The sequence below is a fragment of the Anser cygnoides genome, chromosome 25 (assembly GCF_040182565.1).
Source record: "Anser cygnoides isolate HZ-2024a breed goose chromosome 25, Taihu_goose_T2T_genome, whole genome shotgun sequence".
NCBI lineage: Eukaryota > Metazoa > Chordata > Aves > Anseriformes > Anatidae > Anser > Anser cygnoides.
This window is the reverse complement of record NC_089897.1, coordinates 670884-693113: the sequence shown is the minus strand read 5'-3', so window position 1 is coordinate 693113 and position 22230 is coordinate 670884. Positions and strand designations below refer to the sequence as shown.

General features: G+C 70.3%; 4 protein-coding genes across 8 annotated transcripts; 3 read left to right on the top strand and 1 right to left on the bottom strand.

Annotated features, from left to right (window-relative positions):
• The first annotated feature begins 117 nt into the window (after window positions 1-117).
• AMPD2 (adenosine monophosphate deaminase 2) lies at window positions 118-7492 on the top strand. Of its 2 annotated transcripts, XM_066982851.1 has the most exons (18): window positions 118-249; window positions 1390-1520; window positions 2012-2142; window positions 2442-2510; window positions 3059-3170; window positions 3266-3452; window positions 3546-3687; window positions 3810-3899; window positions 4145-4274; window positions 4360-4554; window positions 4737-4868; window positions 4970-5133; window positions 5262-5388; window positions 5531-5694; window positions 5774-5894; window positions 5973-6146; window positions 6354-6464; window positions 6555-7492. In XM_066982851.1, exons 1-18 carry the CDS (start codon window positions 180-182, stop codon window positions 6768-6770), a joined length of 2466 nt encoding a protein of 821 aa, XP_066838952.1. In that variant the 5' UTR covers window positions 118-179; the 3' UTR covers window positions 6771-7492. The 2 variants fall into 2 exon arrangements, with proteins under 2 accessions (XP_066838952.1, XP_066838953.1); XM_066982852.1 differs by lacking the exon at window positions 2442-2510.
• Window positions 7493-7744: 252 nt separating this feature from the next.
• LOC136786926 (glutathione S-transferase 2) lies at window positions 7745-10171 on the top strand. The gene is made up of 8 exons (XM_066982859.1): window positions 7745-7904; window positions 8016-8091; window positions 8509-8573; window positions 8663-8744; window positions 8818-8918; window positions 9149-9244; window positions 9320-9430; window positions 9996-10171. The coding sequence occupies exons 1-8, from the start codon at window positions 7869-7871 to the stop codon at window positions 10089-10091; spliced, it is 663 nt and encodes a 220-aa protein (XP_066838960.1). The 5' UTR covers window positions 7745-7868; the 3' UTR covers window positions 10092-10171.
• A 346-nt stretch (window positions 10172-10517) lies between these two features.
• Window positions 10518-12416, top strand: LOC125181147 (glutathione S-transferase Mu 1-like). The gene is made up of 8 exons (XM_066982858.1): window positions 10518-10664; window positions 10981-11056; window positions 11316-11380; window positions 11487-11568; window positions 11646-11746; window positions 11859-11954; window positions 12034-12144; window positions 12231-12416. Exons 1-8 carry the CDS (start codon window positions 10623-10625, stop codon window positions 12324-12326), a joined length of 669 nt encoding a protein of 222 aa, XP_066838959.1. The 5' UTR covers window positions 10518-10622; the 3' UTR covers window positions 12327-12416.
• Window positions 12417-13009: 593 nt separating this feature from the next.
• EPS8L3 (EPS8 signaling adaptor L3) lies at window positions 13010-18174 on the bottom strand. 4 transcript variants are annotated; one of them, XM_066982853.1, is made up of 19 exons: window positions 18138-18174; window positions 17657-17749; window positions 17465-17538; window positions 17325-17389; window positions 17065-17220; window positions 16183-16332; window positions 16023-16096; window positions 15345-15669; window positions 15154-15259; window positions 15002-15066; window positions 14808-14882; window positions 14552-14700; window positions 14350-14449; window positions 14134-14249; window positions 13914-14010; window positions 13698-13808; window positions 13520-13599; window positions 13272-13404; window positions 13010-13159 (listed from the first exon to the last, which is right to left on the bottom strand). In XM_066982853.1, exons 2-19 carry the CDS (start codon window positions 17695-17697, stop codon window positions 13142-13144), a joined length of 1935 nt encoding a protein of 644 aa, XP_066838954.1. In that variant the 5' UTR covers window positions 17698-17749; window positions 18138-18174; the 3' UTR covers window positions 13010-13141. The 4 variants fall into 4 exon arrangements, with proteins under 4 accessions (XP_066838954.1, XP_066838956.1, XP_066838955.1 ...); XM_066982855.1 differs by lacking the exon at window positions 18138-18174 and having other exon boundaries at window positions 15345-15442; window positions 15533-15669; window positions 17657-17898; XM_066982854.1 differs by lacking the exon at window positions 18138-18174 and having other exon boundaries at window positions 13914-13989; window positions 17657-17901.
• Between the last annotated feature and the right edge of the window lie 4056 nt (window positions 18175-22230).

Below are 22230 nucleotides of genomic sequence, written 5' to 3'. Positions count from 1 at the left end.
GGCCGGCTTCCGGCCTGCCTCCGCCGGGGACTTTGGTCCAGCCCCGGTTTCCTGCAGCAATCATCAACCAGGGGAGGGAGCCGGCGGCCAGCGCTCGGCCCCGCCGCCGTAAGAGTCCCGCGGGGCCCCGGGGGCCGCCCCCCCCCGCCCCCCCCCCCCCCCGTTACCCCGGAGCCACCATGTCCTCGGCCGCCCCGGCCAAGTTCCCCTTCAAGAAGCGGGGCAGCCTGCAGGCCCCCGGCCCCGCAGGTGAGCCCCCCCCCAGCTAGGGGCGCCCCCTCCCCAGACCCCCCCCCCCGCAGCCCCTGGGGCGGCCCAGGCCGCCGGCGGGGGGGGGGGGGGGGGCAGCGACCCGGGGGGGGGGGCGGGCGCTGCTGCGGGGGGGGGGGGAGCTCGGGTGGTGGCCCCCGGGGGGTGCTTTGGGGGATATTTTTTGGGGGGGGGTGTTGGGGGGGGGCGGCTGTGCGCCCATCACCGTGGCGTCGGGGCTGCTCGGCGGGGGCTCCTCTCGGCCGGGGGTGGGGGCCGGGGGGTGCCGGTGGTCCCGGGCGGTGCCGGGCGCCCCCCCCTCGGATGGCAGCGGGGGGCGGGGGGGGGGCTCTGCGGCGGTGCCGTGGCGCAGCGGCTGTGCGAGCTGCCGGGGGGGGGGGGAGAGGAGGAGGAGGAGGCGGAGGAAGGCTGGCGCTGGCTTGGATGCGGGCCCGGGGCACCCCCGGCACACCCGGCTTTTGGGGGGGGGGGGGGCAGTAGCCCCTGGGGGAGCTGGGGCTGGGGGGGCTTCGTGGGTCAGCCCCTGGGGGTATCGGGGCGCTGGGTGGCGGTGGCACGGGGTGACGGTGGCACGGGGCGGGTGATGGTTGGCACCCCGCCGGTGGGGATGCTCACGGGGGGCTCGGGGGGGGCTGTCGGGGCTGTTCTCAGGCTCGGGTGGCACAAGGTGCTGGGCACGTCCCGGTGGCACCGGGTGACGGCGGTGTCGCAGGTGGCACAGGGCGCTGGGCATGTCCCGGCAGCACCGGGCTCGCTGGGCGGCACCGGACAAGCCCCGCGGTGCCGTGGGGTGACGCGTGGGGTGACACGGGCACCCGTGCTGCCACCAGTGCCTGACGAGGGACGGAGCGTGGTGACCCAACCCGTGTGGGCAGAGCCCTGGGGGGTCCTGGCCCCGTCCCCGAGCCCCTCTCTCACTACCGGTGCTGGCTCGTTACGTCCCCTGATGGGTGACGAGGGAGCTCCTGCCCTGGCGCTGCCTCAGTTTCTCCCCCACCACTGTGGGACCAGGATCCCAGTTCCAGAGGGCTGCGGGGGGGCTGGTTAACCCCTGCCTGCCTGGGAGCGGGGCGCAGGCAGCCCCCCCACTCCATGCTCATGCTGTGCCTGTGCCTGCAGAGTTGCGGGGGGGGCCAGGGACCCGGCCCCTGCAGTCGGCGCGCTCCCTGCCCGGGACACCCCACTGCCTGAAGCACTTCCCTGTCGACCTGCGCACCTCCATGGATGGCAAGTACAAGGAGATCGCTGAGGTGGGTCCTCCCTGCACCCCAGGTGTGCCAGGTCTCAGACTGGGGGGGGCTTCACCAACCTCCTTTCCCCCGGGACGCAGCAACAGCCTGACGTCCGCCCCCCTGCCCGCTCAGGGGCCGTGGTGGCGGGGAAGTGACCCCACGCACCTGATTGATTCCAAACCTGTGTCCCCCATTCAGGGCTCTGCAGTGGGTTGGGGCTGGGGGGGAACCCTGTGGCTGTTCCCCTTCCACCCCCGAGGTTGTGTCCCCACAGCCCGGCAGCGTGGCCTCCTCGGTGTCCCCGTGCTGTGGGCTGAGACTGAACACAGCTCATAGCAGCGGTGGGCACGGGCTGAGGGCAGGCCCAGCTGGTGGCGGGGCTGGGTGCGGGCTGAGACCCGGCACAACTCGTGGCAGCAGTGGGTATGGGCCGAGACCCGGCACAGCTCATGGCAGGGCTGGCTGCGGGCTGAGACCTGGCGCAGCTCACGGCGGCGGTGGGCCCGCAGGAGCTGTTCTGCCGCTCGCTGGCCGAGAGCGAGATGCGGACGGCGCCCTACGAGTTCCCCGAGGAGAGCCCCATCGAGCAGCTGGAGGAGCGGCGGCAGCGCCTGGAGCGCCAGATCAGCCAGGACGTGAAGTAAGCCGGGGTCCCCCTGGGACAGGTCCCCCACACGGGGACAGCCACCGCCCCGGGTACCGCGGGCACCCCGGCCCTGCTCTGGGGGCTGTCAGTCCTCTGTGCCAGCTCTGTGTCCTCTCCTCTCCCGTGGGTGTTGCGCTTGCTGTCTTATTTTTCTTTTTTTATTTTTTTTTCTGGTTTCTGTGTGGTTTTGTTGGGCTGGGCATTAATGGGGTGTTTTCTCTCCCCCCCCCAACGCCATGGCCCCTCTCTCCTCCTGGCTGTCCCCTCCCGGCTGTCCCCTCCGCTGTCCCCAGACTCGAGCCCGACATTTTGCTCAGAGCCAAACAGGACTTCCTGAAAGTTGACAGTGCTGCGGACTTACAGTGAGTGTTTGGCTCGGTGACACCGGGGGCTCGGGGTCCCCCCAGCCCCACTCTGGCCCGGCCTCCCCCCACCGCTCCCCCAGTCACAGAGCCGAGAGGTGCCCCCAGCCCTGCTGCCGAGGCTGGCAGTGAAGGGGTTAATGCGCCCCGGGGGGGTGGGTTTAGGGATGGGGGATTTGGGGTGAGCTGGGGTCCCTGCTGGTGGCGTGGGGCAGATCTGTCCCCAGCCTGGCCCTGTCACCCCCCCGGCGCTGCGTGTCCCCTCCCTCCTGTCTCCGCTTGGGAGTTGTCTCTGTCACGAGTTGTTTCGTTCTCTGTCCCCCCCCCACTTTTCGTTGTGCTCCTGTGGGGCTGGGGGATGCGTCTGGGCACAGGGGGGTGGAGAGGGGGACAACTGCCACCAACCGGGATGTGGCACCCAGCTGCCCGCACCCGGCGGTGGCACTGCGGGGACGCCACCACCTTCCTGCCACCGGGGGCCGGGTGCAGCCCCCGGGGGGGGCGCGAGGCCGTGTCCCCGTCTCACCGGCCGCCGGCCGTGCCCGCAGGCTCTTCAAGGAGCAGAGCGAGGACCTGGTGGACCACGTCCCCAAGGACCGTGACGCGCTGCTGGAGCGAGAGTTCCAGCGCGTCACCATCTCCGGGGAGGAGAAGTGCGGGGTGAGCCTCTGCCCCCCTCGAGGGGCACCCTTCAGCACCCATGGGAGGTTTTGGGGTGAAATCCCCCCCCACTTTGTTCCTGTGTCCCTTCCCAGGTGCCCTTCACGGACCTGCTGGACGCGGCCAAGAGCGTGGTGAAGGCGCTGTTCCTGCGGGAGAAGTACATGGGGCTGTCGCTGCAGAGCTTCTGCAAAACCACCGCCCGCTACCTGCAGGAGCTCTCCGAGAAGCCCCTGGAGACCCGTGGCTACGAGGAGGTGCCCGAGACCCCCGTGGCCGCTGGTGAGCGTGGGACAGGAGGGTCCCTACGCTGGGGATGGGGACGCTGGTGGGGAGCCGTCCGGTGCGTGACCGTGGGGTCTCTCCTGGCCGCAGATGCCCCTGTGCACCCCCCGTTCGCGGAGCAGCACCCCTACGAGAAGTGGGACCCCCAGACCATGCCGGCCGACCTGGGCTTCGGGCTGAAGATGGTGGATGGCGTGGTGCACGTCTACACCAAGCAGGACCCCACCGACAAGTGAGGGGGGGAGGCTCGCCGCTGCGATGGGTTGGGCGAGGGGCTGCGGTGGGTGGCTGGGGACGGGGGGGCGCGTGCCACAGCCCCCCCCCGACCCACTGCACCGTCTCTGTGCCCGGCAGGAGCACGGAGCTGGACCTGCCGTACCCCGACCTGCAGGAGTTCATCGCAGACATGAATTTCCTCATGGCTTTGATCATCAACGGGCCCATGTGAGGAGAAGGGCCCTGCCGCGGGGGTGGGCACCTTGGGGACAGCACTGGGGGACGTGGCTGTGCCTGTGGCACCTGGTCCTGGTGCAGCTCCCACGTCTGTCCTGGCTCATGGTCACCATGCAAGGGGGGGGCGGCCCAGAGTCCAGAGCCGTGTCCCCTCCTCCTGGTGGGCACCAGCCTTTCGGGGATGGATTTTCTCCCTTCTCTCCCCAAAACTGATGCCCCCTCCCTGCCTCGGGCAGCAAATCCTTCTGCTACCGCCGTCTGCAGTACCTGAGCTCCAAGTTCCAGATGCACGTCCTGCTCAACGAGATGAAGGAGCTGGCGGCCCAGAAGAAGGTGCCCCACCGCGACTTCTACAACATCCGCAAGGTACGGCTGGCGCGTGGCGGTGGCCCTGGCTCGGGCAGGGAGCACCCGGCGGCTCTCGGGGCTGAGCATCGCCTCTGGCTCGCAGGTGGACACTCACATCCACGCCTCGTCCTGCATGAACCAGAAGCATCTCCTGCGCTTCATCAAGCGGGCCATGAAGAAGCACTTGGATGAAATCGTCCACGTGGAGAAGGGCAAGGAGCAGACGCTCAAGGAGGTCTTCGAGACCATGAACCTCACTGCCTACGACCTCAGCGTGGACACTCTGGACGTCCACGCGGTACGGGGAAACATCCCCAAATCTTGGAGATGAGTAGGGCCTCCAGCTCGTCTCTGGCTGCGGTGGGAGATCTCCAGGGGTATCCCATGGCGGGGTGGGGGTGCCCAAAGCTCTGGATGGGGATGTTTTGGTGGCTCCATGGTGCTGGGGAGCCTCAGCTCACGTCTGTGCCCCCATGCCAGGACCGCAACACTTTCCACCGCTTTGACAAGTTCAATGCCAAGTACAACCCCATCGGCGAGTCCATCCTGCGGGAGATCTTCATCAAGACGGACAACCGCGTCTCGGGGAAGTACTTCGCCCACATCATCAAGGTGAGGCCCCGTGTCTCCCTCCCTCCAGTGCTCGCAGTGGCAATGCCCCCCATGTCCCTGGTCCTGGTGGCCGAGGGGTGACGCTTCCCCCTCCCTGGCAGGAGGTGATGTCCGACCTGGAGGAGAGCAAGTACCAAAACGCCGAGCTGCGGCTCTCCATCTACGGCCGCTCCCGGGATGAGTGGGACAAGCTGGCCTGCTGGGCCGTCAACCACCGCGTCCACTCCAACAACGTCCGCTGGCTCGTGCAGGTGCCCCGGCTCTTGTGAGTGCCGGGGGGCAGCCGCCCCCCACCTGGGCCGTGTCCTGTGGGGGGGACCGGGAGCACCCAGCCGATGTCTGGCTGGGCTGGGACGGGGCACCGGGCTCTGACCGTCATCCGTCCCCGAGCAGCGACGTCTACCGGACGAAGAAGCAGTTAGCCAACTTCCAGGAGATGCTGGAGAACATCTTCCTGCCCCTCTACGAGGCCACCATCCACCCTGCCCAGCACCCCGAGCTGCACCTCTTCCTGGAGCACGTGAGCGCCGCCTCCTGCAGGGGGGCCGGGGGCCACCGGTGGCACCTGCACCCCCAGCCTGGACCCGCTCCCTCCCTTCCTCACAGCTTCGGGGCTGGGCGTCCTTGGCGGCGGGGTGACCCCGGCGCTGTCTCACCTGCAGGTGGACGGCTTCGACAGCGTGGATGACGAGTCCAAGCCCGAGCACCACATCTTCAACCTGGACAGCCCCCTGCCAGGGAACTGGGTGGAGGAGGACAACCCGCCCTACTCCTACTACCTGTACTACATGTACGCCAACATGACGGTGCTCAACCACCTCCGACGGTAAGGCCCCGCGCCTGGGGGTGCTCGGGGGGGGGGTCTCGGCGGGGGGCGGGCGCTGACGGTTGTCCCCCCGTGGCAGGAAACGCGGGTTCCACACCTTTGTGCTGCGCCCGCACTGTGGCGAGGCCGGCCCCATCCACCACCTCGTCTCGGGCTTCATGGTGTCGGAGAACATCTCGCACGGCTTGCTGCTCCGCAAGGTGAGCGGGGCGGGGGGGGCGCTGGGGGGCGGCTGGGGTGCACGGCCGGGCCCCCCCTCACCCCGCTGTGCCCCCCAGGCCCCCGTGCTGCAGTACCTGTACTACCTGGCGCAGATCGGCATCGCCATGTCCCCGCTGAGCAACAACAGCCTCTTCCTCAGCTACCACCGCAACCCCCTGCCCGAGTACCTCTCGCGGGGGCTCATGGTCTCCCTCTCCACCGACGACCCCCTCCAGTTCCACTTCACCAAGGTGAGCTGCTGGGGGGGACCACGGGACCCCGCCCCCCCCGAACCCCCGTGGGGCACCCGCCATGGCCACGGGACGGGGTTGGTGGGGGCCTGGAGGAAGAAAAGGGCAGTGGGCTGCGGAGGGTGCTGGAGGTCCAGGGCGGGTGGGAGAAGCTGGGGCCCCCCCGTCCTCTTTGGGTGGGTGGGTGCTGAGGCTGTGCCCCCCCAGGAGCCGCTGATGGAGGAGTACAGCATCGCCACGCAGGTCTGGAAGCTGAGCTCCTGCGACATGTGCGAGCTGGCCCGCAACAGCGTCCTCATGAGCGGCTTCTCCCACAAGGTACCGCTGCCCCTGGCCCCCCCCGGGACCCCCGCGCTCCGCGGGGAGGGGGCGGGCGGCTGCAGGAGCCTCCCCATGTTCTGCCCCCAGGTGAAGAGCTACTGGCTGGGCCCCCACTACCTGAAGGAGGGCCCGGAGGGCAACGACATCCGCCGCACCAACGTCCCCGACATCCGCGTCAGCTACCGCTTCGAGACGCTGTGCCAGGAGCTGACGCTCATCACGCAGGCGGTGCAGAGCGAGGAGCTGGAGACCATCCAGGAGGAGGACGCGCTCACCATCACCTCCGCTCTGCCCCCCCGCTGACCCCCCCGCTCCCGGCCCCGTGTCCCCCCCCCCCCCCGGGCTCTGCCGCTGCTGCCCCCCTCCTGCTGCCCAGCGCCCTGGGCTGCTCGCCCCTGCTGTCCCCAGGGCTGTGCCAGTGCCTCTGCCCTGGGGCTTTGCTCCCTTCTCTTGGTAGCGTTTTGTTGTTGTTGGTTTTTTTTTTGCCTTCTTGGTTATTTTCCACTGCTTTCTCTCAGCTGGGTTGGACCCTGCTGGGGCCAGGCTCGGGGTGGTGACGTGGGCACGGGCACTGTCGGGGGCCCCGGCTTCACCTCCCGGTGCCGGGTGCGGGGATGCCGTGCGGGGCCCCCCCAGCGTCCCGGCGGGGGTCCCGCTGCCCGTGGAGGGCCTGCCCCAATCTCCGTCCTCTTTCTCGCCCTGCCACGAGGGGCTGTGGGGACAGGCCGGGTGCAGCACCTACCCCAGCCCCTCGCCCCCCCCCGTGCCCTCGTCCTGCTGGGGACCTGGTGGCCCAGGGGACGCCCGGAGGGAGGCGTGGGGCCGGGGGGCTGCCTGCCCCCGTCCCCTGCGCTGCCGGGGGGGCTCCGTCCCGCGGGGGCAACGCCCTGTCCCAAGTGTGCCCCCCCCCCTCCTGTGCCCCCGGCGTGGGCTCCGAGGTCAAGTGCTGGTGACTACACGGCCACCAGGAAAAAAAAAAAAGAAAGAAAAAAAAAAAAGCATGAGAAATAAAAGTATTTAAGTAAGAGCCGGGGTGCTGTGAGGTTGGGGTGCAGCCGAACGGGGGGGGGGCACAGCGCAGCCCCGAGCTGGGGGGAAACCGAGGCACGGGGGGGGGCGGCGGCTGCTGGCGCTGCGGGCGTGAGGCGGGGAGGGGCAGGGGGAGGGCGCGGGGGGGGCTCGGCCGCTCGGTGCCGCCCCCGTCCCGCCCCCCCCGCCCCGTCCCGTCCCGTCCCGTCCCGTCCCGCCCCCCCCGTCCCGTCCCGTCCCGTCCCGTCCCGTCCCGTCCCGTCCCGTCCCGTCCCGCCCCCCCCGTCCCGTCCCGTCCCGTCCCGTCCCGTCCCGTCCCGTCCCGTCCCGTCCGTCCCCAGCTCTGTCCCCAGCGCTGTCCCCGCAGTCGCCATGGTGGTCACGCTGGGCTACTGGGACGTCCGCGGGGTGAGCCCGGGGAGAGGGGAGGGGGACGGGGGGGGGGTCCTGGTGCCGGGGGGTGCCGGGGGGTGCCGGGGGGTGCCGGGGGGGTGACGAGGCGCCGTGCTCTGTCCCCAGATGGCCCACGCCATCCGCCTGCTGCTGGAGTACACCGGGACCCCCTACAAGGAGCGGCAGTACAGCTCCGGGCCAGGTAGGGGGGCAGCGCGGCCCGAGGAGGGGGCCCCCTGCTGCCTCCCCCCCCGGCCCTTCTGTGCCCCCCCCCGGCCCTTCTGTGCCCCCCCCCGGCCCTTCTGTGCCCCCCCGGCCCTTCTGTGCCCCCCCCCCCGGCCCTTCTGTGCCCCCCCCCGGCCCTTCTGTGCCCCCCCCGGCCTTCTGTGCCCCCCCCCCCGGCCTTCTGTGCCCCCCCCCGGCCCTGGACTTTGGCCCTGGCTCAGTGCCTGGGGAGCGGGGGAAGGGAGGGGAGGGAGCGGGGGGGGGGGAGCGGCTGCTCCTGGGGAGCCCCCTCTGCGCGCCCCCGGCTCCTTGGTGCGGTGGGGGGAACGGGGGGGGGACCCACCTCCCTGTGCCCCCCCCCCCCCGCTCCCCCCATCTCCCTTTCCCCCCCCAGCCTCAAACTTTGACCCGAGCGACTGGACCAAGGAGAAGGAGAAGCTGGGCCTCGATTTCCCCAACGTAGGTGGGGGCTGGGCACGGGGTGGGGGCGCACGGGGGGGCTGGGGGCTTCCAGGGCTGACCCCCCCCCCCACCGCTGCCTCCCCCAGCTGCCCTATCTCATCGACGGCAGCACCAAGCTGACCCAGAGCAACGCCATCCTGCGCTACATCGCCCGCAAGCACAACATGTGTGAGTGCTGGGGGGGCTGCGGGGCCGGGGGGGGCTTTGCTGGGGGGGGGCTGACGACTGCCCCGTCCCGCAGGCGGGGAGACGGAGCAGGAGAAGGTGCACGTGGACATGCTGGAGAACCACCTGATGGATCTGCGCTTGAGCTTCATCCGGCTCTGCTACAACCCCGACTTTGTGAGTGCCATGGGGGGGGGACGGGGGGACAGGACCCCCCCGGGGTCCCCAGCCCGGCTGGGGACACGGGGGCATCACAAAACACACCGCGGCCTCTTCTTGCCACTGCAAAGGCGCGCTGGGGACGCGCCCCTTCCTGCCTGGTCCCGGCCACGGGGCTGGGACCCCCGGGGGCTGGGGGGGCTGGGGAGGGGGGGCCCTGCACCAGCTCTGCCCCCCCCTGTGCACAGGAGAAGCTGAAGCCGGCGTACCTGGAGCAGCTGCCGGGGAAGCTGCGGGAGCTGTCGCGGTTCCTGGGCTCCCGGGCCTGGTTTGCTGGGGAGAAGGTGGGTGCTGGGGGCTGGGGGGGCTGCGGGCTGGGGGCGGCAGGCTGACCCTACTGTCGCCCCCCCTCGCCGCAGCTCACCTTCATCGACTTTCTGGCGTACGACGTGCTAGACCAGCAGCGCATGTTTGTCCCCGATTGCCCTGAGCTGCAGGGCAACCTGAGCCAGTTCCTGCAGCGCTTCGAGGTGAGCGGGGGCACCCCAGGGTCCCCATCCCCGTCCTGTCCCCAGGCCTGTCCCTGTCCCGTCCCCATCCCCGTCCCCATCCCCATCCCCATCCTTGTCCCATCCCTATCCCTGTCCCTGTCCCCAGCCCTGTCCCTGTTCCCAGCCCTGTCCCCGTCCCTGTTCCTGTCCCCGTCCCTGTCCCGTCCCCATCCCCATCCCCGTCCCTGTCCCCGTCCCCGTCCCTGTCCTGTCCCCGTCCTGTCCCCATCCCCGTCCCCGTCCCCATCCCCGTCCCCATCCCCGTCCCCGTCCTGTCCCCATCCCCGTCCCCGTCCCTGTCCCCATCCCCGTCCCCGTCCCGTCCCCATCCCCATCCCATCCCCGTCCCCATCCCTGTCCTGTCCCCATCCCCATCCCCGTCCCTGTCCCGTCCCCGTCCCTGTCCCGTCCCCATCCTGTCCCCGTCCCCATCCCCGTCCCCGTCCCTGTCCCCATCCCCGTCCCTGTCCCCGTCCCCATCGCCATCCTTGTCCCATCCCCGTCCCCGTCCCCGTCCCGTCCCCATCCCCTCTGCTCCCCGCAGGCGCTGGAGAAGGTCGGGGCGTACATGCGGTCGGGGCGCTTCATGAAGACCCCCATTTTCTTGCGGACAGCGCAGTGGTGCACCAAGAAGGAGTGACCGCGACGCGTGCCCCCCCCCCACGCGTGCCCCCCCCCAGCCCCCTCCCTTGCAGAATAAAGCTGGGGGTCCGCACCCTCCATCTGTGTGCGTGGAGCCGCCGCGGGGTGCTGGGAGGGGAGGGGACCCTGGGGACGGCTCCGGGGGGTGACGGCGCCCCCCCGCGTCCTGGGGGGGTGGGGGGGGGTCATCCCTCCGTGCCCCCCCGGATATAGGGAGGCTGGAGGGCCCCCACGCACCGTGCGGGGGCGGAAGGGGCCCCAGGACAGGGGCCGCTGCTGTGCAGCTGGGGGGGGGGGCAGAAGAAAGGGGAAACCCCCCCGTGCAGCCCGGGGCAGTGCAGAGCCCCCCCCGTGTGTGTGTGGGGGGGGGGGCCCATGCACACCGTAGGGCCCAGGGTGGGGGGGCTGCGCCCCGCGGCCCCCCCCGCCCGCAGCCGCGTTCCCCTTTAAGGCCCCCCCCCCCCCCCCCCGCCAAACCCCGCCCCGGGAAGGCGAAGGGGAAGGGGGGGGGCGCGGGGGGGGCGCAGCGATGGCGGCCATGGCGGTGCTGGGCTACTGGGACATCCGCGGCGTGCGTGGGGGCCGCGCCCGGGCGGGGCGGGCCGGGGGGGTCCCCAACCCTGGGGGGGGGCTGGGGGGGGCCCTGATGTTGCCGGGGGGGGGTTGAGCCCCCCCCCGTGGGGGGTTGTTTGCCTCCCCTCCCCCCCCCCTTCCAGTGCCTCGTGCCTCGGAGGGTGGGGGGGGCCCTGCACGGGGGGGAGGGGGGGGCACGGTGTGGTTGGGGGGGTTAAGGGCTTCCCCGCCTCCCCCCCCCCCGACCCCCGGGGCTCTGCTTTCTCAGTTTCCCCCGTGGGGGGGCTCATTTCCGCGTGTCCCCCCCCCCCCAGCTCGCGCACGCCATCCGCCTGCTGCTGGAGCACACCGAGACGCCCTACGAGGACAAGCTGTACAGCTGCGGGGAAGGTGAGGGGGGGGCGGCGCGTCTCCCCCCCCCGGGACCCCCCCGCTGCTCTCCTGGGGCACGCGGCTGGGCCCCGCGCTCCGATTCCGCAGCTGGGGGGGGGCCTTGTGTAATGGGGCCGGGGGGCGTCAGGGCCCCCCCAGCTCCTCCGTCCCCTCCTGAGACCCAAACGGAGGGGCTGTGTCCGGGGGGGGGGGCACCCAGCTCCCCGCCCCCCCGGGGGGGGCACAGCACGGCCTCACCCCCCTGCTCTCCCCGCAGCTCCCGACTACGACAAGAGCCAGTGGATCAACGAGAAGGAGAAGCTGGGGCTGGACTTCCCCAACGTAGGTGGCCTGGGGCTGGGGGGGCCGTGGGGGGGGCACTCCGCCGTGTGTCCCCTCCCTTGCCGCCCCCCCCCCCGGTGTCCCCACACCCCCACGTCCCTTCCAGCTCCCCTACTTCATCGACGGCAGCACCAAGCTGACCCAGAGCAACGCCATCCTGCGCTACATCGCCCGCAAGCACAACATGTGTGAGTGCTGGGGGGGCTGCGGGGCCGGGGGGGGGCTTTGCTGGGGGGGGGGGGCTGACGGCTGCCCCGTCCCGCAGGCGGGGAGACGGAGGAGGAGAAGCTGCGCGTGGACATGCTGGAGAACCAGGTGATGGATTTCCGCATGAGCCTGGTCATGGTCTGCTACAACCCCGACTTTGTGAGTGCCCCCCCGGGGGGCTGCGGGGGGGGGGGGGGGGGGTCATTTCGGGGACCCCACGCGGGGGTGTCCCCGGGCGGCGGGAGCCACGGCCGCTTCCTTGCCCTCGCAGGAGAAGCTGAAGCCGGGGTACCTGGAGCAGCTGCCGGGGAAGCTGAAGCTCTTCTCCAACTTCCTGGGGGACCGCAAGTGGTTTGCGGGGGACAAGGTACGGCCGGGGAGCGGGGCGGGGGGGGCGTCCCCACGCTGCCCCTCACCGTGTGTGTCCCCCCCCCCTCCCCCCGCAGCTCACCTTCGTGGACTTCCTCATGTTCGACGTGCTGGACCAGAACAGCATCTTTGAGCCCAAGTGCCTGGAGCCCTACAAGAACCTCAAGGACTTCATGGACCGCTTCGGGGTGAGTGCGGGGGGGCCGTGGGTGGGGACCCCTGAGGTCACGGCTGGGGGGGGGACGGGTCCCCGGCACTCCCCTTGCTCCCGCAGGCCCTGGAGAAGGTCGCTGCCTACATGAAGTCCAGCCGCTTCCAGAAGATGCCCATCAACAACAAGATGGCCAAGTGGGGCAACAAGAAGGAGTAGGGGTGGGGGGGCTTGCCCCCCCCCCATAGTGGGGCTGGGGGCTCTGTAGGTGTGAGGACCCCAAACACAATAAATTGTGGAGATCCTGCACCCTGAGTCCTTCCTGAGTGTGTGTGTGTGGGGGGGGGCACCGGGGGGAGGCGCTGGGCTTGGCCCTCCCCATTTTGGGGGACCGTAGGGCAGGGGCAGAGCGAGCTGGGAGGGGGCTGTCACCCTGCCGTGCCCCCAGCGCCCCCTCGCCAGGGGTCGAGCTCCTCTGTGGGATGTCCCCATGGGAAGGAGCCCTGGGTCCCCTTTCACAGGGGGGGGGTGCTCATTAGCACATATCTGCCCACTAATGAGGTGGTGCTGGGGGGGGGGCTTTGTGCCCCCATGGGGACAGCCGTGCCCCTTGGGACCCCTGTGAGAGGTGTCACCCCCAGTCCCCCTCACTGCCCTGCTCGGGTAGCGCGGGGGGGGTGTGGGGCAGGGGTGTGGGCCCCCCCGTTTCCGCGCAGAGCCCGGTGCTGTCACTCTCTTTATTTTCCACAGCAGCAGCTCGGCCCTGCAGGGCTCGCACGAGCCTTTCGCGGTGCATGGCCCCCCCGGGGGGTACCCGGCTTCCCCCCCGCTTCTGCAGAGCGGGAGTCCCCGGTGCCCCCCCAGCAGCTCCCCACCGCTGGTGCTTTTGGGAGGAATGGGCACCATAGGGGGCTGGGGAACCCCCTCCTGCCAGGCCCCCCCAGTCCTGCGGGGCTGCCCCCCCCCCCGGGGCGCTCTGTCCTGGGGTGGCAGCAGGAGGACGTCGGGGACGGCATCGGGGTGCTCCCTGCGGCTCAGTCCCTGGGGCTCATCTGTAGGGAGGGGAGAACGAGCATGGAGCGGGGAGCCCGGGGCTCGCCCCCCTGCTCCCCGAAAGCACCCATCGGGGGGGGGCGTCACGGTGCGGGGGCTCGGGGGACGCACCCCCAGGGACGTCTTGACGGAGGAGAGCTTGAAGAGGACGCGTCGCCACTCCTCGGGGCAGACGGCGCGCAGCTCCTCCGGCGTCATCTGCAGCAGCTGGTGGCCCGACAGCACCCCGAGGCACCTCACCGTGCTGGGGACGGACAGACAGACAGACAGACGGTGAGGGGCCGGGGGGGCCTGGCTCAGCCGGGGGGGTGACCCCTCCAACGGGGGGCCGCGCGCTGGGGACTCAGGGGACGGCGCACATCCGCGAGAAGCCTTTGTCCTTCAGCCAGGCTGTCACCTCCGCCGGCGAGGAGCCCATGTGCAGGTTGGGGGGGCTGACCTGGGAGGGGGGAGAAAGGGGAAGAGGGCGGTGGGGTGACCCCCATGCACCCCCCCTCCGGGTGCTGTTGGTGTGGAGGGGGCCTGGGGGGGACCCACCTGGCTCCTGCTGTCCTCGTGCCCCAGCGGCTCCAGGATGTTGCTGGGGACGTAGCCCTTGTGCCCCAGGCTGCTCTGCACCAGCCACCACTTCTTCTGCTGGTCCAGCACCTAGGGCAGGCGGTGACAACGGGGCAGCTCCCCCGACCCCCCCACGCGGGGGGGGTCCCGCTCTGATTCCCCGGAGAACGCCCGCTGGGGGTCCCCAGTTTGTACCTCCAGCGTGTCCCCCATCCTGACGCTCAGCTCCTGCGGGTTCCTGCCCTGAAACTCGTACACAGCCCGCGCCAGCCTGGGGGGGGGCGAAAAGGGCCTGACGGGGGGGGGGCGGCAGCAGTGAGCACCCAGGGGTGCCCCCAACCCTGGCTGGATCCTGCCCAGCGCTGTTGCCGCAGGCCTGCCCCTACAGCGTCCGTGGGGCAGCGGGAGCACTTACACCTGGCCAGGGACATCCCCGCGTCTGGGAGCGCTCCCGTGGCCGGGCACGTCCCCGTTCCTGTGGCCGGGAAAGTTCCCGTAGCTGGGAGCGTTCTTGTGGCCGGTGGCCGGCAACTGTGCGGGGAGCAGAGAGGGGCGCGTGTTCAGAGAGCAAGGTGGGGAAACCGAGGCAGGCAGCGGGGTGTCCTTGCCGCCCCCCCCCCATGCCCCCTACCTGCTGCTGCTGCTCCGGTTTCAGCATGGGTGGGGGCAGCCACCCGTCGGAGAAGGTGGGGATGTAGGGGGGCACCTGCTCGCTGTGGGGGTACTCCGCCCTGCCAAGGCGCGAAGGAGGCGGTGGTGGGCGTGCGGCCCCCAAAGTGGGGTGCCCCCAGCGCTCGGAGCCCCCCCCTCGGTGGCGGAGGCCCAGAGCCCACCTGGTCTTGTTCCAGGCGATGCCCAGCATCTTCCAGGTGCTGTACTCGTGCGGGTGCAGGGTCTTCTCCAGCAGCTCCACCGCCTCCGGGATCAGCAGCGGTGCCTCCACCGCCGGCGCCAGTCTGGGGTTGGGGGAGTTGTCCAGGACCTGGGTAACGGGCGGGGGGGCTCCCTCAGCACCCCGAGAGCTGCCCCGAAGGCAGGGTGCCGAGGGCAGCCCCTGGCTGGGGGGGGTCCTGCTCCCGGGGCACTCACGAAGGACAGGGTATCGAAGATGATGTGCAGCAGCTGGGGGGCGTCCGGGTTCTCTAGGTGCTGGTGGGTGATTCCCTGCGCGGAGAGAAATCAGAGCGTGGCCCCGTGTGGCCCCCCCGGCCCCACACCCCCCCCGTAGCCCCAGCGAAGACGCCCCAGAGCCACGGGGTCGCATCCCGCCTGCCGGGACCTACCAGGAGGTTCAGGGCGTATTTCACCTTCTGGAGAAAGTCCTTGTAGCTGGCCTCGGGCGGCAGAGCTGGAGGGGTGCAGAGAGGGGGGCTGGCACTGGGACAGCCCCCCGGCACCTCCCCCCACCCCCCCCGGCACAACCCCCCCTCCCCACCTTTGCTCTTCTTCTTCTTCTTGTTCTTGGTGCCCATCAGGCTGAGCGCATCCTTCAGCTGCTTCACGAAGAGCTCCATGTCGCCCAGCACGTGGTTGAGGACCGTCTGTGGGAGCAGCGTAGGGCCTGGTGAGCCGGGGGGGGGTCGGGGGGGGGGATGTGGGGGTGGGGGTGCGCAGGGTGCCACTTACCACGTCTCGTTCGGTGTCGGACATGATCTGGCCCGAGGGGTCGACCCAGGTGGTCTGCTGGACAGCTGGTGCTGGGGGGTGGTCCCAGCTGCCCCCCCCTGCTCCCGGGGAAGATGAGGCACGCTGTAGGGGACCCAGGCGTGCCCAGCACCCTCCCCACACCCCGACACGACCCCCCCGCGACTCACTGTAGTCCAAGGAGGATGATCTGTGCTGGGGGGGCGCAGGTAAGGTGGGCTCTGGGGTGGCTGCCCACCGCTCCGGGGCTCTGTAGGGGGCCGGCATGTACGGGGGGATCGGGTCGGACAGCTGCTCCGGGGGGGCCCTGGGCAGGGAGGGATGGGGGGGGGCTGCTGAGGCGCCTGCGGTATGGGGCTGTGCCCCCGGCTGTGGGGGTGCCGGGGGTCCGCACCCATGGACGGGGGAAGGTGGGTGCTGAGCCAGGGGCTGGGGCAGCAGGGGGCCCACCCCCAGGAGGGTGTGGGGGGGTTACACCAGGAGGGACGAAGGCAGCGGGCAGAAGGGGCCCACGCCCATGGGGAGGGGAGGGGCGCAGCGGGGGTCCCCCACCAGCAGGGAGAGCCCCCCTCAGCCCCTGCCACCTGGGGTCCCCCAGCCTGGGCTAGGGGCAGGCCTGGGGGGGCCCAGCCCGGTTGCCCCCACGGAGGGGCCCCTTACCTGCGTCCGTACTGGTGCTGCTCCTCCTTGCACTGCTTCACCAGCTTCTCCAGGCTGCTCTTCAGGGTCTGGGCCTGGCACAGCCCCGCTGCCGTCAGCCTCCCGCCCTGGTGCGCAGCCCCCCCCTCGCCGCCCCCCCACCCCCCGTGCCCCGTCTCACCCCGATGCGGTCGCACTGGAAGAGCAGGACGCTGGTGCCGGGGGGGGCCTGCTCCTGCACGCTGACGGCCAGCACCGAGTCGTAGCTGCAGGCGTCCAGCAGGACCGCGCAGTCCCGCACGCTGCCCAGCGGGTAGCTCTCCAGCTCCTCCTGCCCACGGCGCCGCAGGGGGCACGAGGGTTACGGGGCTGCACGGGGTTATAGGGGCTGCACGGGGTTATAGGGGTGCAAGGGGCAGGGAGCTGCACGGGGTTATAGGGGCTGCACGGGGTTATAGGGGCTGCAAGGGGCAGGGAGCTGTACGGGGTTATAGGGGCGCAAGGGGTAGGGAGTTGCAAGGGTTATAATGGTGCAAGGGGCCAGGGGGATTACAGGGTTATTGGGGTGCAAGGGAGAAGGTGGGTGCCAGGGTTATGCGGTGCCCAGCCAAGAGCAGGGGGTGAGGGGGATATCGGGCTCCTGGGGGAGGTGCCCTGAGGCAGGGTTGCGGGTGCCACGGCCAAGGGGGTGCCAGGCTTAGAGGGGTGCAAGGTTTGTGGTAGGCGCCAGGGCAAAGAGGGTGCCAAGCTTATAGGGCTGCGATGACGGGGGTACCAGGGTTATGTGGGGTGCCACAGGAGGGGGAATGAGATGTATGGGGGTGAAGTGTCCGGGGTAGGTTTCATGGCCGGGGGGGTGCCAGGGACAGGGGGGCATTGGAAGGCTGATGCTTGTGGTGGGGCTGAGGGGGGTGCCAGGCATACAGGGGTGCCACGGCTGGGGGGAACACCGCGTTTATGGGGAGCTGGGTCCAGAATGGGTACCAGGGCTGGGGGGTGCCGGGGTGGGTGCCTGCTCCTGGCTGGCTGCCAGCTTTTGGGGGGTGCTATGGCCACGCGGTACCTTGCTCTCCACATCGCTCAGCACCAGCTCCTGGTTCTTGACGTGCAGGATGAGGTCCTGCCCCCAGACCCGGCCCTGGGCCTCCAGCGCCTTCAGGCGAGCCAGGCAGTCCTCGGTGCTGCGGATGTCCCTGTCCAGCCGCATGGTGAGCAGGTGCTGGGGGGGGGGACACGTCACGGGGAATCACGGGGTGCCCTGGGGCGCCTGTCACCTCCCCACAGCGTGGGGCACCAGGGGGGTAGTCTTGGGGGGGCTCCTACCTCCACATGGTGCTGGAAATTGCTTTGGGGTTTGAGCAGGCTCTGGCTGTAGTCCTTGCGCTGGTCTGGGGGGGACACACGGGGGTCAGGGGTGGGCACGCTGGGGGGGAGCTGGGTTTCGGGGGGCTTCTGCTACTCACTGTAGATGCTTTTCCCGCTGGGTCGGGCAAAGCTGTTGGAGTGGTAGAGGTGGGAGCTGTCTTCGGTTTCGCTACTGGCGGGACAGACAGATGGCGGTGAGTCCCACGGCCCCGTGACCACCGCGCCCCGCAGCACGGCTCCCGCCTCCCCAGCGCTGGGGGTGCGGGGCACCCACCCTGCTGGGCACTCACTGGGACGGGGGGCCGCTCCAGCGGCCGAAGGGGTCTCCCATCTTCCTGGGCAGCGATGGCAGCGCCGGCGGGGGGGGTGCCCGTGTGTGGCTGCTGGAGGGGATGCAGGCGGCGTGCTTGCCCCTGCCCCGGCCCCATACGGGGCACCCGGTGTGGACCTGACCGGTTTGGGGCCATGCAGGGTGGGCAGCGCCCTGCCAGAGTCCAGGGTCCGGCCTGGAGGGCTGGGCTCGGTCTGGGTGCGGGGTCCTGAGCCCAGCACCCAGCAAGGTCCCCAGGTTGCTGCGTCACCCCCGTGGGTCCCCAAAACCATTGGTGGCCCAGGACCCACCCTGTGTCCACCACCCCCCCGCCAATGGTCACCAGCAGGACCCCTGCCCCATCCCAGCCCCGCAGGGTTCACCCGGTGGCCGGAGCCCCCCCTGTCCCCCCTCCCCCCCCCCCCCCCGGATCTGGGGGACACCCAGAGGTCCCAGCTCACCCAAACCCCGGTGTTGTTCCCTCGGGTGCCCGGGCTGGAATTGCGCAGCTGAGGGTGGCACAGGGCAGGGGTAAGGGCTTGACGTCGGCACCGCACCCGGCTGCTCTTTGCCCGAAGGCGTCTGCTTCGAGTGTGGGGGGGTGGGGGGAATAGGGAAACAGGGGGGTGGGTGTGAGCACCTGGCACAACCAGCCGCCCCCACCCCGCTCACCCTGGGCACCCCTGGGGCACCTGCCCTGTGCCGTGGGTTCCCTGCCCCGGGGGCACCTGGGGGGATGCAGCCCCCAGCAGGTGGGGTGCCCCCACCCCAAGCCCAGGCTCACCCCCGCCCCTGGGTGAGCCCCGGTGACGTCTGATGCTGGTGGCCCTTCTCCCACAGACCGCGGCGCCTCTGCCCTCTGGGTAACCCCGGCCCGCCTAGCTCGGCCGAAACTGGGCAAGTGGAAGGGGCCTGGTGGGGAGCCCTTCCCGGGTGCCAAGGAGGGGCCGGATCCGGCGTGCGGGTCCCCAGCGGTGACCCCGCAGCGTGGGGCTTCGTCCTTTGTCCCTGGGCAGGCAGCCCCGCTTGGTCCCGCGGGGGTCTCCCCCTTGCAGGATCCGGCCCTGCCACCCCCCAGAGCATCGGGGAGGAGCCCCCCCTGCGCCAGCGCTGCTCTGTGCCACCACTGGGCCTCGGGGAGGTGGGCGCTGGCCGGGCTGTGGCCGGGCACGTGTCCCTGTGCCGGGGGGGCCGCGCACCATCCCTCCTCGCCTGGTGCGGAGCGGTGGGGCTTTGGGGTTTGGTTTGAGGCTTTGGGCTTCTCCGACCTGATCCTGATGCATCTGGGCCAGATAAAGGGGTGGCAGGGCTGCAGTCGCTGTGTCCCCTTGACCCCCCCCCCCGACAATTCTGAAGGGGCCCTTGTCCCCACTGCGCCCCTTGCTCGGCTCCCCCCACCTCGGAGGAGAGGCAGGGAGCAGGGAGGGCTGCAGGGGTCGGGGTCGTGCCTCAGTTTCCCCGCGGCGCAGCCGCTCCCCTGGCCGCCAGGGGGCAGCAGGGCCCCGTGCGGCCCCGTCCCCAGAGGTGCCCCCCCCCCCCCCCCCCCAATTTTGGGGGCCTCCGGACCCGCAGGGCCCCCGAGGTGCCCGGTGCCAGCCCGGGTCCCGCCGGCCCCACTGTGCTCCCTGCTGCTGGGAACATCCGTGTGACACTGCTCCAGGGGGACACGGGTGTCCTGCTGCGGGGCATCACAGATCCCGTGGGGTTCGGGGCTACAGCCCCCCCCCGCTATGCCAACCCCCCCAGTAGATACAGAGACACGCAAGGTAATGGGGTGTGTCTGTGCCCCCAGCCTCGTCCGCCCTGTCCCCAAGGGTGAGAGAGGGGGGGACCTAGAGGAGAGGGGGGGCACGGGGAGGGGGTTGGGGTACGGGGCAAAATGCCTCCCACCCATCCTCCTGTGTGGCCCAGTCCTGCTCGGGGCAGCGTACGTGGTGTTTGGGATCTGCGGCCGCCCAGGCGTGCCATCCCCACAAGGCTCCCACTGCCACCAGCCAGCGCCGGCTGCCCTGTGGCACGGTGCCGCTGCATCACCCAGCAGGCAGGCGGCCACCCAGTGACCCTTACTGGGAGCACTGGGGTGCCCCCTCGCACCCAACCCGGCCCTGCGGCACCAGGTTCTTCCCCGGGGACTGTCCCCAGCGGTGGCCCTGGGGACGTGCCGCGCCGTGGTGTTGTGAGGAAGCAAAGTCCCCACGCTGGCCATAAACCCTGCGTCCTTTGGGCACTCATTAACCCAGGCGCCGGCACCACCCGGTCCCGGCCACAGGGGACGCGGTGACACCGGCTCAGCCTTGGGTGCCAGCAGGGACAGGAGAGCAGCCCCCGGGGATTTATGCTGGGGGATTATTTCATCACCGCTTTACGGATCGTGAAAACCCCACGCGGGGTTTTTCTCTGGCAATGCCCGTGCTGCCTCCCATCCTCTTGCCCCACACCTCCCAGTCACCCCACTGGGCAAACTGGGGATGGCATCAGCTGCGGCACTACTGTAAAATATTACAAAATGTGTTATTTTTCCTTCCCCCACTGACTGCTCTGGCTCACAACCAGAGGTGTTTGCCTGTGCACAGCCCCGCTGGGCCCCGTTGCCCTTCCCCAGGCTCGGAAAGTCCCCGGGGACAAAAAGCATCCTTGGGAAGAGCCAAGAGCAGAGCTGGAGGCTCTTTCCCAGCCCAGCGGCCCCGAGCAGAGGCGGAGGACGGGGCAGAGCACAGAGCAAGGAGCTGGACTTGGCCGCCGCTCCAGTGCCCGCCATCAGAAAACGCCATTTCCAGGCATCCCAAACAAGGTGGACTTGGAGCAAAACCTGGGGGCTGCTTTTCTGCAGAGGGACGTGAGAAGCAGGGCTGGGCACCGGGTGCTGGTGGGGGCTGCTGCTCCCACATTCCCCTTCCTGGGGCCATTTTGGGTTTGGGAACCCCCGGGTGTCAAAATGAGCGAAACCAGGGGGTTGGCCACAAGACACGGCGCTTTTGGGGAGGAAAAGGCCCGGCCTGGAGCTCCCGTATGTGTCCCCCCGCTAGGTTTTCAGCGCTGGCCTGTATTGCTGCGTGGGAGCCCTGAGGGAATTTTCTGCTCCAGGCTGGGGGGGGGGACACAGGCACATGCGAAGGGGACAGCCCCAGGGACACGTCCTGATCCCAGCGCGGGGATTTTCTCTTGCGTCTGCTGGGGCTACAGGGGCAGGATCCGGCCCCAGGGTTGGGGCAGACTTGGGGGTGTGCAGGCAGAGAGGGACAGCAGGGCCGCGGGTTCCGGGAAGGGCTGGTGACACATCGCTCCCGGCCAGGTGCCACCGGGGCCGCGGTGACGGAGAGCAGCTGCGGCTCTGGTGGCTGGGTGCCGGCCAGCGGCGCTAACCACCGGCAGCCTGGGTCCGTCCCCACGTCAGCGGGGCGGGCCGCGGTGTACCCGGACCTGCTGCCTAATTGCTGGGGACCGGCAGCTCCTCGTCATTTCACCGCCGGGCAGGGACGTGGGGGGCCGTTAACCCCGTGGGGGCTGGGAAACTGCATCGGACCTGTCTGCCTGGGCCAGAGGAGTGGCTTGGCTCGGCACAGCTCGGCACAGCTCGGCATGGCTCAGTGTGCTGCTTGGCACAGCCCCCGGGGCCGGGACGTCCCTCTCACCAATGCCCAAATCCACCAAGTCCTCCTGCCCTCTGCGTGGCCTCTTCAGCTGTGGCAGTGACGATGTGCCCCGATGTCCCAGCTGTCCTGGGAATGGGCTGGGATGCCATTTTGGGGTGAAAAGGGGAGAGATGGAGGGATGCTCAGTGACGCCTTGACGTCACTGTCCCTGCCTGCTCCTCGTGTCCTGCTCGCTCATTCCCCGCTGTCACCCTGGGCTGGGGCGCATCTGGTTCTCTTACGGTGAGTGTGCGGCCGTGGTGACGCTCCCGGGTCGCGTCCTGCCTGGGCGGTGCTGGCGCCTGCCCCGCAGGGTTGCCACATGAGGGCATCATGAAGCGGGTGCAGGTGACGAGCGCTGGATCCCTGTCACCCCGCTGTGTCCCTCTGCCCTGTGGGTGCTGCCTCCCCTCCGCCTTCATCCCCAGAGGGACCTCTTGGTGTCCCCACCAAACCACTCGCTCCTGCGAGTCCTTGGGTGGCATTCCCTTTGCAGGAGCAGGAGGACAGCTCCAGGGGATTACTGGTGCACCAGCTTCCCCAGATCCCTCCTGCAGCATCCTCGGAGGCTTTTGAAAGCAGCACCTGAGCAGCCTCCTCCTCTCACCTCCTCTCCGTGAACCCGCTGCTGCTGCTCCTCTCTCTCATTTCTGCAGGGTGCTGAGAGGATGCTGGCGGGCAGCCGGTGTGCCGGGACAGCTGCGCAGTTGGTGGCCCACGGCTAAGCTGCAGAGACCCGGCTGGAGGCTGGTAATCTTCACGTGTTGAGGTTTTGCTCTGAAGAGGCCAAAAGGTAAAACGGCAGCCACGGAGCTGTGGTGGCTGAGGAGTGCTGGGAGGCTGCGGGGCAGAGGGCAGGGACTGCTCGGGTCCCTCCGAGTCCCAGGCCGTTGTCCCAGCCACGTACAGGTGGGACAAGAGC